An 18,787-nucleotide genomic window follows, 5' to 3' on the forward strand; every position below is an offset into this window, starting at 1 on the left:
AAGCGTAAAGTCCTATGATGGACTTAACACTTAAACTTGGGTTCAATATCTACTATTCGTGATTATAGTTATCACAGATGACAATCTAGTGTCTACACATTACATAAGGTACCACGGACTAATTAAGTGACCAGTATTCATATACTATATTGTTAATACAAATTCGCTCATTTTTTTTTAATATTACCTCTTTCAACTAACACATTTTGACTTTTCACATTTTTTCTATTAGTGAAATAAGAAATTACAAACTAAATTAAAAAATTTAAGTAAATTTATTTTTTTCTCTATAAAACGCCGTAATTCTATTAATTTGTATTGAACGAGTTCAGTAAATCAAGTGAATACTTCTTTTGAACTGTTTAAAAAATAAATAAATTAAAATCAGTATTTTAGAGGTTGAACAATTTTTAATTTATTAGAATTAATATTGTTTTTGTTTCATAAATTTAATTTGATATTTTTAAAATAGTGATACTTGTCATTTTTTAATTTATTGTTAATTTATTAATATTGTATTAGTCAAATACTTCTATCGACAGTCAAAAGGTAGTACTGTACTAATAATGTTATTTTTTATTTTATACTATCAATTCGTAGTTGAAATTTATCAATAGAATTATTTTATTATGTGTTATAAATGACTAAATGTTGTAAAGTACACATAGTCAAATATTAATTAAAACTGTTTTTTTACTCTCTTTAAATGTAGGGAAATTGTCGTATACGCCTTACAGCGAATATTATTTACAACCAACAATGTATAATTTTCATCATTAAACAATTTTTAACAATCAGTAAGCATTTTTTTTTTGTTTCAACAACATCATTATACGTAAGTATAATTTATTGATTTTAAAAATGTTTGTATTTATATTTAGACATAATAATATAATATACATATATTACATTATATATTATATGTGTGTGTATAAAATCATACAAACTTGTCAAATTTAGATACTGACCAAGGCACATTTAAGCAATATCTATTTTTTTTTTTAAATGTCGCTACTTTTAAATAACCTTAGCAAAACGTACCCGTTATAGTAGTCTAATATTATAAGTAGTCTAAGTTAAACAATGTCTTTTTTTTATAAGATTAGTCTTATTATTTTTGAATGTATTACGCTATTGATTTGTAGTGATTAAGTATAAGGTAATTAGTGAAGAAAATTATAAAAATAAATATAGGAAAATACTGATTATGAAATAAAAATAAATAGATTCAGCTGTTTTAAATCAACTTTCTGATTTAAAATTTTTGAATTTACCATATTTGATTTTTAAGTTCTTTTAAACACACTTATTATAACATAATATGTCTTATAAGTTATAACAATAGTGAGTGCGTACTAATAAAAGGTTTAGAAATATAAAAATTATTAAATTTAATAGATATTAATAAAATAAAACATTGTTGAAACATGTCTCGTTGAAGTACCCAATAAATTTAGAGTGTTGATGGAATTATAGATAATGAAATAGTTTATTAACAAGCAGTACCAAGCTAGTGTCTATGATGGCTAGTAAACATATTATCAAGTTTCTGGCTAATATTTTAGCGTTATCATAATATCTGGCCTAAAACAGTTTATAGAAATACGATGTCTTAAATTATTGAATTTATTTTTCAGTTCTAGTTTGAACGTTGTGAATACAACATATATGCCCCCTACACCAACCCCTATTCTACCCCCAACTCCATTACAACCCCCAACACCATTTCCACACCCGACCCCAAAAAAATTCTAAGAATATCGGAACTACCGACTTAAACTTTAACTTGATGATTAACTAAACGTTTTGGTATTTATAATAACCGACAAGATTACCAAACTTAACTGTGATGAATTTTCTTGGACATTCTTTATAACGCAGTTTACAAACATCTTAAGTTATATTATGCAACAACTCTATCGTTTGATCAGTCCATTTTATTGTTTTCTTTTATTAATAAAGCTAATTACATAAACAGAAAATATTAAATCAAAATTTCTATATTTTGTTTAAATTATTTGAGCACAGATAAATATGTATTGATATATTAAATATATTTAAACATTACTAAAAAATAATGGCGACGCGTCACGACGGTTGTCCACACAAATATATGCACTTGTGCGAATGTAACTTTAGGGTTATTATTCACGTTTTACTTTATAAAGTATAAAAATTGTTTTTTAATAACATAGTACTGTGTTGTTACTCACAGAAACAGTAACAGTAGAGTATTGAAGTAGTAGTACTTAGTACCAGTAGAGTGTTGAAAGTAGAAAAAAAATGATAACTAGATTAGAGACCTATTACTGCTGTAATAACTGTTAACGACAAAATGTATTTATTATCACCAAAGCAGTTATTTTTTTGGCTACGTTTTGCACCACGGACATACCATCATGTGCCATTGTCAACTTGACCCACATAAAAAAGGTATGAATGTACATGGTGCCGTCGTGTTTCTCCTATCCGTTACATCCAAAAAAAAATCTTTAATCATATATAAAAATGTTTAATAAGTAATAAGTTAAAATCTAACCAGTCTTAAATGGCAGCTTCGTTAAACGATCAAAATGAAAAATTAACGGTGAAAACAAACAACTACGATACATTTCTCAATACTGTTACCAAGTTATTGGAGGACAATACAACATTAAACGAACAGCTACTAAGTCATGAATACAAAGCGTCCTTGTTAACGAACAATAAATACATACAAATTTGTATTGTAAATTGTCATTTATTGATCGAAAATCTAGGTTTTGTAAATTAACTTTATTTAAGTACCAGATAATCTCACCCACACGATAGCAATTTTTTTAGTTTGACCTATAGTCTTAGCATTTTGACCTACATAACATTTTTTCTTATTCTCACGGGACATTGCAATCGATTTCTACAAACATTGAATTATTAAATAATAAATTCAAATGTAGCCTTTACCGCAGGGTTAACATATAATTTATAATATAGGACATTTGAAATTGCGTGCAGTGGTTTACCCTAGAGTGATTTTTTTCGCCAATTAAGGTTTCAGTTGTTCTTCAGCAAAGCTTTACAAACTACGTTCTCTTGTAGTGGACTTGTATGGTTATCTAACAACTATCAACTCTCATCAACGTGTTTATCAACAATTTAAAACAGTATAAGCACGTCTCAAAACAGGTTCGTAGACATGAATAAGATAATTTTCAATTTTTATTTCACACCGACATTTCTATGGGGATTTGTTAATAATTAGAATATTGACTTCTATTAAATTGATATTTTCGAATTCTTAAGTTTTCCCGTAACTCTTAAAATTAGTCTAAAAATATAATATCTAAAATATCAAAAGATGTACTACACCACTAGAAGATTAAAAGTGCATCCATACAAAATTTTAAGAGTTTAAAATTTATTAAAGATTTTGATTTAAGCGATTTTCGATAAAAAAAAGTTAACGTGAGAACCATATGAACATAAAGACTAAAATAGTAAAATTTCGATACCTAGTTTCTCATAAACTTAATAAAAAAATCCTCAATGGTCAAATTTAAATGAAATTTCCAACTTAAACTTTATTCATAAAGTTTCTAAGCAAAACTTAGTGCATGATAGAATATTTCAGTTTTAAACAACAAACTATGTATTGAAAATGCTTTATTATATAAAAAAAGTCTTGTTAACAAATATTTTATCTATATATAACGCGAGTAACAATTTATTAATACCTCATATTTATCTACCTTAACAATATGATACGATAATTTTATATTGATAATGAGTATTTAAATATTAAAAAAAAATGTTTAGTTTCAGGTGACCAAAAGAATAACAATATGGGTGATTCGATGAATGTTGACAAGAGGCTAGCTATCCAAAGTTATCTCTTAAAACTTTTCTATATGACAATAAGAAAAAAAAATGTATTTATTGCTATATTCTTGTACACAGCTTTAGTATTTATGTACAGTGTACTTGGCCTTCTTTATAACATGTACTATGGCAACGTTGTCAGTAAGAAAGCTATTGCAATAATAGTGATTTACACTAATTATTACCTTGCTATACTGAAATTCGCAAAATTATTCCGAATGATAAATATATTAGACATAACACGTATTGACTTTTTGGTTAGTGATCTATGTCACTTCAAAGCGGACAATCTTTTAAAATTAAATAAAAAGTTTTGTGATTTCTACATTTCTGTGATGGGGATAGTCTACTTGTTTTGGATAGGCGTCCCTATGCTATCTATCATTTTAAAGTCCATCGGAGATAGAACTAACTCTACAGGACGTGTATTTATAACATATTTCTACTATCCCCTTTCGGAAAGTTCGTACGAGAAATACGTTGGCATTCTTTATACGAACGAAGTAGTATTCGTAATCGTTTACGGATGCTTCGCTGTTATGTTTGATTTACTATATTTCACAATATGCGGAGCCATAGCCACTCAATATGAAACTATAACATTAGCGTTAGAGACTTTTGGGCATGACAGAGATACAAAAAGTAAGTAAATGGTTTTGTGTTGTCATTAAAATAAATATAATTTCTTTATATTGGTGTCCATAATTAACTCATAACATATTTTAATATGATATTTCGTATTTCTTGCTTTGATATTTCTTAAAAGTTTAAAGCCAACAGCTATAATGGACAACTGAAAAAAATTAAGAGCAATGTTGAATTAGTGCTAATAGAGTATATAACAATATAATAAGTTGACTAGTATTAAGTGTTTAAATTATTTGTTGGTCGATATATTATAAGAGATATAAATAATACAAAACATTGTTTTTTAAATAATACGAAACCAGTACTCTATAAATTATAAGTTGACAACTATGCAATGTTAAATAGAGTATGTAACAATTAATTCAGGGGACTAGTATTAAGATTACTTTTTACAATTCCATTTGCCTTAAATTATTCGTAGGTCGATGTATTAAGAGATATAAATTAAATTTTTTAAATAATACAAAACCAATGCTCAAAAAATATCTAGTCTACATCGTTGTTAGTTTCTAAACCTAATTTTAATGATACAATTATTTAGATCAACAGGTCCAAATGTATGAAAAGTTGATAACTATAATTCGGGATTGTCAAAATGTTCGTGTGTAAGTGTGACTTATTTATTATTACTTTTTAGTAATTTGATTTTTTAGGAAACACATAACGACTTTTTGACATATGAAACATATTGTTTTAGCTGTATGAAAGAATTTTATTCTTTAGTCCATCCCGTCGTATTACTTCAAGTAGCTGTTTGTTCCTGTTGTCTCACAATGACTGCTTATTTTGTAGCACTGGTATGATACCATTTACTATAGTTATTTATATGAACTAGACTATAAACTTTAAAACTATTTTGTCAAACATGTACATGTTTTATGTTTTATTAGCAATTTTTGACAAATTCAATCGATTATGCTAAATTATTACAATTCATTATAAGTTTTTTGCTATACGGTATACGATTGTTCATGTATACTTATACTTTGGACTTTATAAAGGAAAAAGTAATGCGCAACAAATGTTGAAATATCGCATAGTTGAAACTAATTGTAAGGTTATATGAATTCAGAGAGACGGTATCAACTTTGGATTGTACAGTTGGGATTGGACGTCAATGGATATTGGTTTTAAAAAGTTGTTGCTTTTAGCAATGCGAATGAACAGTGCAACTTCACTTGAAATTAAAGCAACGCCGAATAAACCTATGAACTTGGAGCTATTTTTAAGTGTAAGTGATAAGTTTTAAAAGATTTCGGAAATTTCAAAATTTTAATGATAAATCCCAATGGTCATGAACACTTTTCTAATAAACTAGTAAAATCTAGTAATCTCAGATGATCATATAGATTAAATTTAAGAACACGTTCTTACGATTTCAAAGTGGTTCGATATAGCCAGTTTGACGCTGAGTTTTTTTGTGCCCTCATACACTGTAACTATTTTAATACTGGACCGATTCCTTCGAGTATAAATCATAAAATTCATCTAGTTGGTATTTTAGGTGAATGGGGGGGGGGGAGTTGGAAAAGTTTACTTCTTCACCCTTGAAATTAAAAAAATAAAACCGTACGAGTTTTATGGAAATTTTAACGTATACCTTTTCTAAATTTATAAATACCATTGACAGTTTTTTTTCTCCCTTTATTTCTCTCTATTCCCATCGTGCCTCGACACCACTGTACTCACTTGCTCGGATAAAATCATTTTCAAATAAAATCTTTGTTGCTAATTACCAACACTGCACGTTACTTTAATACATTCTTACTGTGTTTGGTTTGACTGATTTGAAAATACTAATTACTGATTCGCATTGAAGCGTTTATTTCAAAGTGATTTTATCTAACTTTTTGTTGTAATACTTCCTGTAAACCTGTGACCATACTGTGCCCCAACCCCACTATGCTCGGTTTCCATTATACCCCGAACCAACTATACTATATAGATTTCATTATTACATAGAATATAATAAACATTGTATAAATAACACACGTGTAATATGAAGAAACTAGACAGATAGAATGAAACCAGAACCCTTAGATAAAATGTTATTTCAATTAACTTCTATATATATATATATTATCACTTCTGGTTATAATAATTCATAAAAAAAAGTTCATAAAACTTCTGACCTCTCCAAGCTCAAAATGTTCCGTCCCCATAACGATGGTTTCTTTTTATTTTATATTCCTCCTTTTATTTACGTAAAAGTCAAACTTAACCAAAAACATATTATTATGATATGTTTGTATTTATCAGTCTAAGCCTTAATGTCTATACATTTAGTTTGTACATGTATGTTTGAAATGCTGTATTTTTTGATAAGTGTTAACTTATGCAATAATATTTATTTAATATGTAATAAAGATTAATCAATTTTATAAACTGTTATTTAGGTATTACATTTGTCGTACACTGTAGTATCATGTATGCTGAACGTCAAGTTAGAAAGTTAAGCAGATAACTAATGTGTAAAAGCCAACTTATATGGTTATTGACAACAGCTAGTATTTCGTAACTCAGAATTGGTGATAGAATATTGAAAATCTAGAATTAGAGTATATCTGATTGTTAATCAATTACTTAGTTATAATGACATATTATTTTCAAAAGCACATTAAATGTTTTTTTTTGCGCACTATTGTAAATGTAATAAAACACTTTGTTAGTTAATAAATATAATTTTAACACAACGTTTGAATTTCTACTGAGAGTATGATTTGTTTTATTTGTTTTTATACTTAAATATTAATATGACTAAGCTTACTCCCAATGCATAGAGTATGGTATTTAGTTAATGCATATTAGCTTTGTAAAAAGGTAGCAATATTACATTATTTCGTGTAATTTATTTTTTAATTTTAATTTGATTGATTTCTACTGGTAATAAAAAAGTAATAAACATTTTAATATACTTTTAACATTAATTCTTGTACTGCATTACTTAAAGCCATATACTCCGGTTCAGTTGCGCTAAGGCTAACACACTGTTGATGGCGTGAACTCCATGCAAATACCACAGATTCTAACTAAAACACTGAGCCAGATGTTGACCTTCGTGTTTACAAGACACTTGAATAGTTTAAACAGGTTCGTAGACACGAATAAGATAATTTTCAATTTTTATTTTACACCAACATTTCCATGAGGATTTGATAATTACAACATTATCATCTAGTAAATTGATATTTTCGAATTCTTAAGTTTTCCCTTAACACTCGACATTAGTCTAAAAATATAATGTCTGTATTGGTCACCTCCATATAAATTCAGCGGTGCAACAGCACTTTTCTTTTATGTTCATATCACGTTTCAGAAGATTTACTACACTGCTAGAATATTAAAAGTGCTACCATGCAAAATTTTACGAGTTTAAAATTTGTTAAAGAATCTGATTTAAACCATTTTCGATTAAAAAAAGTAAACGTGAGAACCTAATAAACATAAAGGCGTAAAAGAGTAAAATTTAGATAACTAGTTCCTCATAATCTTAATACAAAATCCCCAATAGTCAAATTTAAAAGAAGTTTCCACTTTTTTTTTACATTTTTTATTAAAATTAAGCCTTAACATAAGGACTTATATTCTTCAACATTCATCTTTCTGACATAAAAAGAAACTTATTATTGTCTATATAATTAGTAAATACATATATATATTTTTTTTTTTGAGTGTACGACCCCTTAGTTTGGTTTGGACAACACTTGCTCTACTAGAGACAAAAGTTTGCCATCCTGGGGAAGACATTATGGTGCAGTGATTTCTGCTATAATTTTATTAATGAATATTCAATGGTATATCCTCTGCGCCTATCGTATAAATCGATATTTCATAATCTAAATAAAAAATCCCCAATAGTCAAACTTAAAAGAAGTTTCCACTTTTTTTTTTTTTTACATTTTTTATTAAAATTAAGCCTTAACATAAGGACTTCAATTCTTCAACATTCATCTTTCTGAAAAAAAAGAAACTTATTATTGTCTATATAATTAGTAAATATATATATATATATATATATTTTTTTTTTTTTTTGAGTGTACGACCCGTTAGGTTGGTTTGGACAAGTCTTGCTCAACTAGAGACAAGAGTAGCCATCCTGGGGATGGTTATGGTGTAGTGGTTTCCCGTTGCCTTCTGCACCAGTCGGGTAGGCATCTCTTCTCTCCAGACGGTTGCCCGTCCATCTAGAGAATCGGCTAGTGACCAAGATTCGAACCACGGCTAGTGCGTAGGAATACTGCCGCTGTAATCCTCTCGTCCGCGACGACACGACTATTAAATTGATAATTTTTACAGAAAATACATAATATCTGCTATAGTTTATTAATAAAGATTCAATGGTATCCTTAATATGCTCATAATATAAATCGATATTTCAGCTACAAAATTACTATATCATTTTGTTATTGTCAATTTTGGTATTTCATCCGAGCATTATTTTTTCAGTAAAATTTTATAGTCCTAGCATTATTTGTCGATGTCAATTTGACCTACATAACATTTTTTCTTGTTCAAATGGGACACTGGCCACTGCAATCGATTTCTGTATACTTTGCATTAAACTAATTGATAATAAATTCATATTAAGTAGCCTGTACAGCAAAGGTAACGTATAATTTATTATATAGGACATTAAATATCCATATAGTTGCGTGTAGTGGTACCCTTGAGTGATAATTGCGCCGATAAGGTGTCAGTTGTTCTTCAGCAAAGCCTTACAAACTACGTTCTCTTGTAGTGGACTTGTATGGTTATCTAACAACTATCAACGTATTTATCAACATTTTAAGACAGTATAAGCACGTCTTTAAACAGGTTCGTAGACATGAATAAGATTATTTTCAATTTTTATTTCACACCAACATTTCTGTGGGGATTTGATAATAATTAGAATATTATCTTCTATTAAATTGATATTTTCGAATTCTAAAGTTTTCCCGTAACTCTTGAGATTAGTCTAAAAATATAATATCTGTAATATCAAAGGATGTACTACAATGCTAGAAGATTAAAAGTGCATCCATACAAAATTTTAAGAGTTTAAAATTTACTAAAGATTTTGATTAAGGCGATTTTCAGTAAAAAAAAGTTAAAGAATAAAATAGTCAAATTTCGATAACTAGTTTCTCATAAACTTGATAAAAAATCCCCAATGTTCAAATTTAATTGAAATTTCCACCTTAAATTGAATATATTAAAATTATTTTCACAAAGTAGTCTCAGAATAATTCTTTTTTATTTTTATTATTATTCTAATGAAATAGAAAAATTCTTGTTAACAAATAATTGTCTATTACGATACGAGTAACAATTTATTATTACCTCATATTTATCTAAATGAATTTTTTACCGGTGCCAATTTGACCTACATATAATTTTTTCTTATTCAAATAGGACACTGCAATTGATTTCTATGCATCGAACTATTAAATAATAAATTCTGTGTAGCCTCTACAGCAAACGTAACATATAATTTGCTATATAGGACTTTTCAAATGTATTCATATAATTGCTTGCAGTGGCACCCTAAAAGTCCACAATATTTTCTCCTATTAATATGATATTTTCGATTTCTTAAGCTTTTAATTGAGTGCATGCTCAAATAATTCAGTTTCAAACAATGAATTATGTATTAAAAAACATATATTACATAAAAAAATCCTTGTTAACAAATATTTGTCTATTATGATACGAGTAACAATTTATTACTACCTTATATTTATCTACCTTTAATATATGCTACGATATTTGTAAATTATAATGAGTATTTCTTTATTGAAAAAATGTTTAGTTTCAGGTGATCAAAAGTATAATAATAATATGAGTGATTTGAAGAATGTTGACAAAAGGGTAGCTATCAATAATTTACTCTTAAAATTATTGCATATGACACTGAGAAAAAAAGACATATTTTATATTATATTCTTGTACACAGCACTGATATTTGTTTATAGTGCTTTTGGGCTTCTATATAGAATCTACTATGATACCATTGATAGTGAGAGACTTGGTCAAGTAATAGTGATTTACACTAATTATTCGCTTACTACATTAAAATTTACAATATTATTTCTAAATGATAATCGAATATTAAAGTTATTGGACATAGCAGGTATTAATTTTTTGGTTAGTGGTCTATGTCATTTTAAAATGGACAATCTTTTAAAATTAAATAAAAGGTTTTATAAATCTTACCTTTATACTATAGGGTTTGCCTACATGTTTTGGATAGGTGTTCCCATACTATATAACATTTTAAAGTCTAATGAAGTCTAAAAAATATAATATCTATAATATCAGATGTACTACACTGCTAGAAGATTAAAAGTGCATCCATACAAAATTTTAAGAGTTTAAAAATTATTAAAGATTTTGATTTAAGCAATTTTCGATAAAAAAAGTTAACGTGAGAACCTTATGAACTTAAAGACTAAAATAGTAAAATTTCGATAACTAGTTTCTCATAAACTTAATAAAAAATTCTCAATGGTCAAATTTTAATGAAGTTTCCAACTTAAATTTTTTACAAATTATTCCCACAAAGTAGTCTCACAATAGTTTTTAAGTAGGTACTAATACGAATTTCCATTTTTTTTTTTACCACTATGTAAAACTAAGTGCATGAACAATTATTTCAGTTTTAAACAATGAATTATGTATTAAAAATGATATATTAAATAGAAAAATCCTTGTTAACAAATATTTTTCTATTATAATACGATTAAAATTTTATTACTACCTTAAATGTACCTTAAGTATTTGAAACGTTAATTGTAATTTTTAATGAGTATTTATATGTTAAAAAAATGTTTAGTTTCAGGTAATCAAAAGAATAACAATATGGGTGATTTGATGAATGTTAACAAAAGGATAGCTGTCAATAGTTTACTCTTAAAATTATTGCAAATGACACTGAGAACAAAAAAAATATTTTTTGTTTTATTCTTGTACACAGCTTTGGTAATTGTTTATAGTGTTTTTGGACTTCTATATAATATCTACTATGATACCATTGATAGTGAGAGAATTGGTCAAGTAATAGTGATTTACATTTATTATTTCCTTACTATATTCAAATTCACAACATTATTTCGAAACGCTAGCCAAATATTAACGTTATTGGAAATAGCAGGTATTAATTTTTTGGTTAGTGGTCTATGTAATTTTAAAGTTGAAAATCTTTTAAAACTTAATAAAAGGTTTTATAATTCTTACCTTTGTACTTTGGGGTTTGCCTACATGTTTTGGACAGGTGTTCCTACACTATCTAACATTTTAAGGTCTAATGGAGATACAACTATTTTTAAAAGTGTATTTATTACATATTTCTACTATCCCCTTTCTGAAAAATCGTACGAGAAATATTTTGGCCTTCTTTACACAAATGAAGTAGTGTTCGGTACTTTTTTTGTGTACTTCGTAGTTTTGTTTGATTTACTATATTTCACACTATGCGGAGCAATAGCCACTCAGTATGAAACTATAACATTAGCATTGGAGACGTTTGGTCACGATAGAGAACCAAAAAGTAAGTAAATAGATTTGTATTGTCATTGAAATAAATATATTTTACTTATATTGATGTCCGTAACTAACTCATACCATATTTTATTTTCCTAATTTCCTTATTCTTTAATAATTTGATCGATAAACTAAACGAAATAATTTATTATATTAAAATTATTCATTATAAGAGCTTGATTCATTAATTTGGTGTAGATTGGTTTTTTTAAATTATTAAATTTTCTGAATTGTTTTAATGTGTATCTCTTGATAATTTAATAAAAATATAATGATGCGAACTATAATTGAAAACTTAAAAAATGTAAAGCAATATTAAATTAATGTTATTATAAAATGTAACAATTTAATCAGTTGACTAGCATTACGATTACTCATTACAAATTCATTTGCTTGAAATTATTCGTATGTCGATGTATTAATAGATAACAAATTTAAGAATTTTAAATAATACAAGACCAATGCTCAATAAAATATCCAATGTACTTCGTTGTTAGCATTTTAACCTAATTTTAATGATATTAATAATGGTTATATAACTTAGAACAACAGATCCAAATGTATAAAGAGTTGAAAACTATAATTCAGGATTGTCAAAATGTTCGTTTGTAAGTATAACTTATTTATTATTACTTTTTTAAACTTGTTTTTTTTGGAGAAACCAAATGATTTAGTTTTTGACATATCAAACATATAATTTTTAGCTATATGAAAGAATTTTATTCGATAGTCCGACTTGTCGTATTACTTGAAGTAGCTGTTTGTTCCTGTTGTCTCATAACGACTGCTTATTTTATATCATTGGTATTAACTATAGTTATTTATATGGATATCACTATAAATGTATAACTATTTTAACGAACATTCTTATGTTTTGTTAGCAATGTTTGACGAATTCAATCGATTATGCCAAATTACTACAATTCATTATAGGTTTTATCGTTCTTGGTACACAATCGTTCATGTATACTTATACTCTAGACCTTATAAATGAAAAAGTAATACGGAAAAAACATTTTTAAATATCGCATAAATAAAACTAATTGTAAGGTTATATGCATTCAGAGAGATGGTATCAACTTTGGATTGTACAGTTGTGATTGGACGTCAATGGATATTCGTTTTAAAAAGTTGTTGCTTTTAGCAATGCGAATGAACAGTGCAACATCACTTGAAATCAAAGCAACGCCGAATAAACCTATAAACTTGAAGTTATTTTTAAGTGTAAGTTATAAGTCTTATAAGATGTTGCAAATTTCAATTTTTTAATGATAAATTACAATGGCATGAACGCTTTAACATTAAGAGTAACACTAGATGCACAGTAGAAACCAATACAGGACGAAAGTATTAAATAAAGATGCAGATTCTACAAATTAGCATCAAAGCGTGAATTTGCACTTTTATATCTAATTATTCCTGTAGACCTGCAACTTCTCCGTCCCACTATGCTTTGACCTCATTATGCCTCGACCCAACTGTACTCACTTGCCCGGATAAAATAATATTTAAACAAGCCTTTTGATGTTAATTCGTCAACACTGCACCTTACTCTAACACTTGTTAATAAAAGCTGCCAACCTCCCCATGCCAGACTGCCTAGAATTCATTATACTATTATTACTCTTCTTCTTTATATCACTAACTACTATTCTTTTCTGAAAATATTATCTTTTACCCATACCCGATTTTTTTGATTTTGTTTCTGCGTATATTCCAATGTGCATTTATTCCATCTCGGATCAATTATAAAATCAAAAAATGTATAGTCACACAAAAAAAGAAGATAATGATTTGTGTAAGGACTGTTAAAAGTACAATACAATAAAACATTTTTTTTTTAAAAAGCATCTATTCTAAACATTAAATATGTCGGTGAATTTTAATTATATTTCTTTTATGGATTAATGCTATTATTTTTGATTTATAACTTCAGATTTTTAACAACACTTTAATAACATTCTAAAAATAAAATTATTTGATTAAAAAATGATAAAAAATACATATTTGCCTTTTATGGATTAATGCTATTATTTTTCATTTTAAACTACGTATTTTTAGGAACACTTAAATAATAATTCTAAAAGCAAAATTATTTATTTGAAAATTATGAAAATACAAATTTGCCTTTATTGATAAGTATTCTATTTTATCACTTCCGGTTAAAATAATTCGTAAGCAAAATAATAATTCATAATACCACTGACCTCTCCAAGCTCAGTATGGTCCGTCTCCACTATGCTTGTAACCTTTTATTTTATATTCCTTCTTTTTTTTTATGTAAAATTCAAACTTAACAATTAAGAAATTGTTAAAATATGTTTATATTTAACAGTCTAAGCCTTAATGTCTATACTTTAGGTACATGTATGTTTGAAATGCTGTATTTGTGTTTTAGTGTTAACTTGTGCAATGATATTTATTTAACATGTAATAAAGATTAATCAATTTTATAAATTGTGTTTAGGTATTACATTCGTCATACACTGTGGTATCATGTATGCTGAACGTCAAGTTAGAAAGTTCAGCAGATAACTAATGTGTAAAAGCCAAGTTATACGGTTTTTGACAACAGCTAGTATTTCATCACCAAAATTGGTGTTCGATTTTTGAAAATCTAAAATAAGAGTATATCTGATTGTTAATCTATTACTTAGCTTTAGTTACATATTATTTTCAAAAGCACATTAAATGTTTTTTTTTGTATCGCGCACTATTTTAAATGTAATAAAACACTTTGTTAGTTAATAAATATAATTTTAACACAACGTTTGAAATTCTACTGAGGGTATAATTTGTTTTATTTATATACTTGATTTCATACTTAATTACTAATATGACCTTAACCATATATCCAATGCATTTTAGCTTTCGGAAAAGGTAACAATAATACATTATTTCGTGTGTTGGAAACAATTTATTCATTATTCCGGAATGCTAACCGAATATTAAAGTTATTAGACATAACAAGTATTGATTTTTTGTTTGCGGTCTATGTCATTTTAAAGTGGAGAATCTTTTAAAATTAAATAAAAAGTTTTGTAATATTTACCTTTACAATTTGGGGTTCACCTACTTGTTTTGGATAGTTGTTCCTATATTGTCTAACATTTTAAAGTCCATTGGAGAGACAACTAACTCAGCAAGTGTATTCATAACATATTTCTACTATCCCGTTTCTGAAAAATCGTACGAGAAATATTTTGGCCTTCATTATGCAAACGAAATAATATGTTTCGGTATTTTTTTTAAATACTTCGAAATTTTGTTTGACTTACTATATTTCACACTATGCGGAGCAATAGCCACTCAATATGAAACTATAACATTGGCGTTAGAGACGTTCGGTCACGACAGAGACCCAAAAAGTAAGTAAATAGATTTGTATTGTCATTGAAATAATTATATTTTCTTAAGAGGTATAAAATAAAGACTTTTAAATAATACAAGACCAATGCTCATTAAAATTTTTAATGTACTTCGTTGTTATAAATAAGTTTAGTATTTTAACCTAATTTTAATGATAATTATATTGATAAAATTATTTAGATCAACAGATTCAAATGTATAAAGAGCTGAAAACTATAATTCAGGATTGTCAAAATGTTCATTTGTAAGTATAACTTATTTATTATTACTTTTTTATTTTTTATTTTTATGAGAAAACAAGAGATTTAGTTTTTGACATATCAAACATATAATTTTTAGCTAAATGAAATAATTTTATTCGATAGTCCGCCTTGTTCCTGTTGTCTCATAACGACTGCTTATTTTATATCACTGGTATTTATTATAGTTATTTATATGGATAAGACTATGCATTTTATAATTGTTTTAAGGAACATTCTTATGTTTTGTTAGCGATGTTTGACGAGTTCAATCGATTATGAAAAAATATTACATCTCATTATATATTTTATCGTAATCGGTACCCAATTGTTCATGTATACTTATACTTTGGACTTAATAAAGGAAAAAGTAATACGTAACAAATGTTGAAATATCGCATAGTTAAAACTAACTGTAAGGTTATATGGAATCAGAGAGACGGTATCAACTCTGGATTGTACAGTTGTGATTGGACGTCGATACCAATTTTAATTTTATAATATTAAATGCTAATGGTCATAAACTCTTTAACATTAAGAGTAACACTAAATGCACAGAAAATCTAGCACTCTCAGTTATTCATTTTTACAGAGTTTTTAGGCAATATGATCTCAATTTTTCAAAAAGTAAAATTTACAATATAATTAGTAAAAATAAATAAATCGCTCAAATATTACAAGAACTACAATATTTTACTAAATTATAGTACAATTAGTAGTATATACATTTAGCATAATAAATAACTATTATATAAATCTTTTAAAATGGTCAATTATATTTCTACTTAAAAATTTAATAGTAGCATGAATTCTGAATCTAATGAAATAGTTAACTATTACTATTAAAATGTGAACATGGATAAATATAATATTTGACATATGAGTGCGTCCATATGATTGACTATTTTAAAGGTATTCGATATTGCTTATGTAGCTTTGCAACTTTGACATTTATATATGGTAGAGATGTAATATTAAAAATAAGGTTTTTATTTCTTCCGGGATGTGTTTAGAAAAGTTTTAAATATACGACAGAAGCAACTATAATTCTTTTAAAAATTATTTTATTTTATATTTATGTCACCATTTGTGTGTCTAAGCTCAATAGATTTTGAAGAATTGAGAAAAATGTAATACTTAGAAATTTGACAACATTTTAAAATGTCATGACCGCCTAATTTTTATTTTAAATACTACATTATTGCAATTAATAAAAAAATCTACTGAATTTCATTTGTTCTGCAGATCACCCTATATTAAAATGATTTCTAAAATCTGGCTTAACAATATTATACTAACTCATACACCATCTCTGAAAATAAGACAAAGCGAAGCAACTAACCAATACAGGGATATTATTTTATCGTGAACCACTCAATATATCCTAGGGCAGATCTATTAGGGACTAATAAGAAATTTAATTTTTTTTTATATTGGTTTTATAGAATATTATGATCTCAATTTTTCAAAACAAATTTTAAGATCAGCTATAATAAGAATTAAAAAAAAAAATTAAGTATAACAAAAACCAAATGAGATATTGAGTGGTTCGGGATACAATGTTCACCCTGTACAGCATAAGCCATATACCAACGTTAAATAAATAAGTTTTTCTGTTTGGTACAATATTTTGTAGACAAAATAAACGAAAAAATATTTTTGGGAAATCATTTGATTTTAGGTTTAACACACAAATGGCCATAAACGCACTGTTTTTCGTTTTTTTTTAATATTATGGTAAATACATGTGTAGAAAATATGGTTCATTCAATTTCTATATAATATAAACTTTGACTAAATCTAGCTTTAGTTGAAAAGTAGACCTTATTCTGTTGTGTAAGTTATAAAACTATAATATAAAATCATAATAACATATAAGTGATTCTATTTAAAATTTTAAGAAACAGTGCTTAAAAATGAAATACATTATTATTTGGATGACGAAAATAATAATATTGAACTTTGCTAATTGTGAGTACGACGAGCGGGAAGTGATAAAGAGGTATAATGATATAAAAGGGCACGAAGCGGTTTATGCCAAATACGTGGTGTTCACTCTAAACAATACCGCTATAAGTAAATATTCCAATGAAATGATAGAAAACGAAATCAATGAATCTAACGAAATAATTAAATGTCATTTTACATATAATATGTTGGTTTTTATGCATTTGATCCGTGCAAAAAATTACATTAAGGATGATAACACTATTGCTAGCATTCAGAGTGAATGTCCAAAGTGGGAGCGAAAAATGTTAAAAGAGAGAATTCAAACAAATTACTTTAAAGAGCCATCATTTACTAGCTTCACGTGGGTATTTCATATTTACACACATCAAATGAAACGGTTGGCGACAATGGATGACAAAAAAAAAAGTTTTTCTAAAATGGAGGACCTTCATCGTAAAGTTAGGAGATATGTGAAAGAATCCATGCCATCTTACTGCAAATTTGACGACGGCGTACCCCAGGAATGTGATGTTACATACGATAGTGTATTGAAGTTAGATCTTAAAACAGCGCTAAGTACGCTTACACAGTTCTGTAAACGTCAGCCATTTACAGAAATCGATGTTGAAGGCTTTGATTTCGACCGGCTACATTTGAACAATGTAATAGAGGACAAAGCGATAATGGAAACCCTGACTGCAAGTTTTGGAGGTTTAGAAAATAGTGATCAAATTGTTGGTTTGCTGACTTTCAAAATGGAAATTCAAGTCAACAACCCAGACGCAATATTTGGCATTATTAGTTGGCTACAATCTGTTCATATATATTTCATTCAAATGTTAAAAACGATAATGTTACGAGTTTGTTGGACATTTTTATATCATTTGAAATCACTGCGGACCTGCAAAACAACACAATACGAAACTGATGTCATTGAAGAATTTTTAGGTCACCCAGAGAACTTTGCGGATTTTTTTCAATTAAACGATACGGACGATTTTAGAAGACAAATAAATGATTTAAAGAACTTGGGTAAAAAACCTTTGTTTATTTTTCGTCGTCCAATGTCTATGATTATTCGTTTAGTTGAAAACTATGATAAGTATGGATCTAAAGGACAAATGGGCAACGAAAAAATTAATTTGGAAAAAATGATTTTTAAATGTTTCGAGCTGAAGAACTCGAAAAACGACCACAACTAT

At 27.2% G+C, this 18,787-nt stretch overlaps 1 protein-coding gene across 1 annotated transcript; it reads left to right on the top strand.

Annotated features, from left to right (window-relative positions):
- Positions 1-12,989: 12,989 nt before the first annotated feature.
- On the top strand, positions 12,990-14,603 carry LOC126843916 (uncharacterized). The gene is made up of 3 exons (XM_050581726.1): positions 12,990-13,025; positions 13,093-13,251; positions 14,495-14,603. Exons 1-3 carry the CDS (start codon positions 12,990-12,992, stop codon positions 14,564-14,566), a joined length of 267 nt encoding a protein of 88 aa, XP_050437683.1. The 3' UTR covers positions 14,567-14,603.
- Positions 14,604-18,787: the final 4,184 nt, after the last annotated feature.

Source organism: Adelges cooleyi, unplaced genomic scaffold, assembly GCF_023614345.1.
Source record: "Adelges cooleyi isolate 19-005CV unplaced genomic scaffold, UGA_ACOO_1.1 ACOO_flye_CR_arks_rails_tigmint_CR_PRNA_575, whole genome shotgun sequence".
NCBI classification, from domain to species: domain Eukaryota; kingdom Metazoa; phylum Arthropoda; class Insecta; order Hemiptera; family Adelgidae; genus Adelges; species Adelges cooleyi.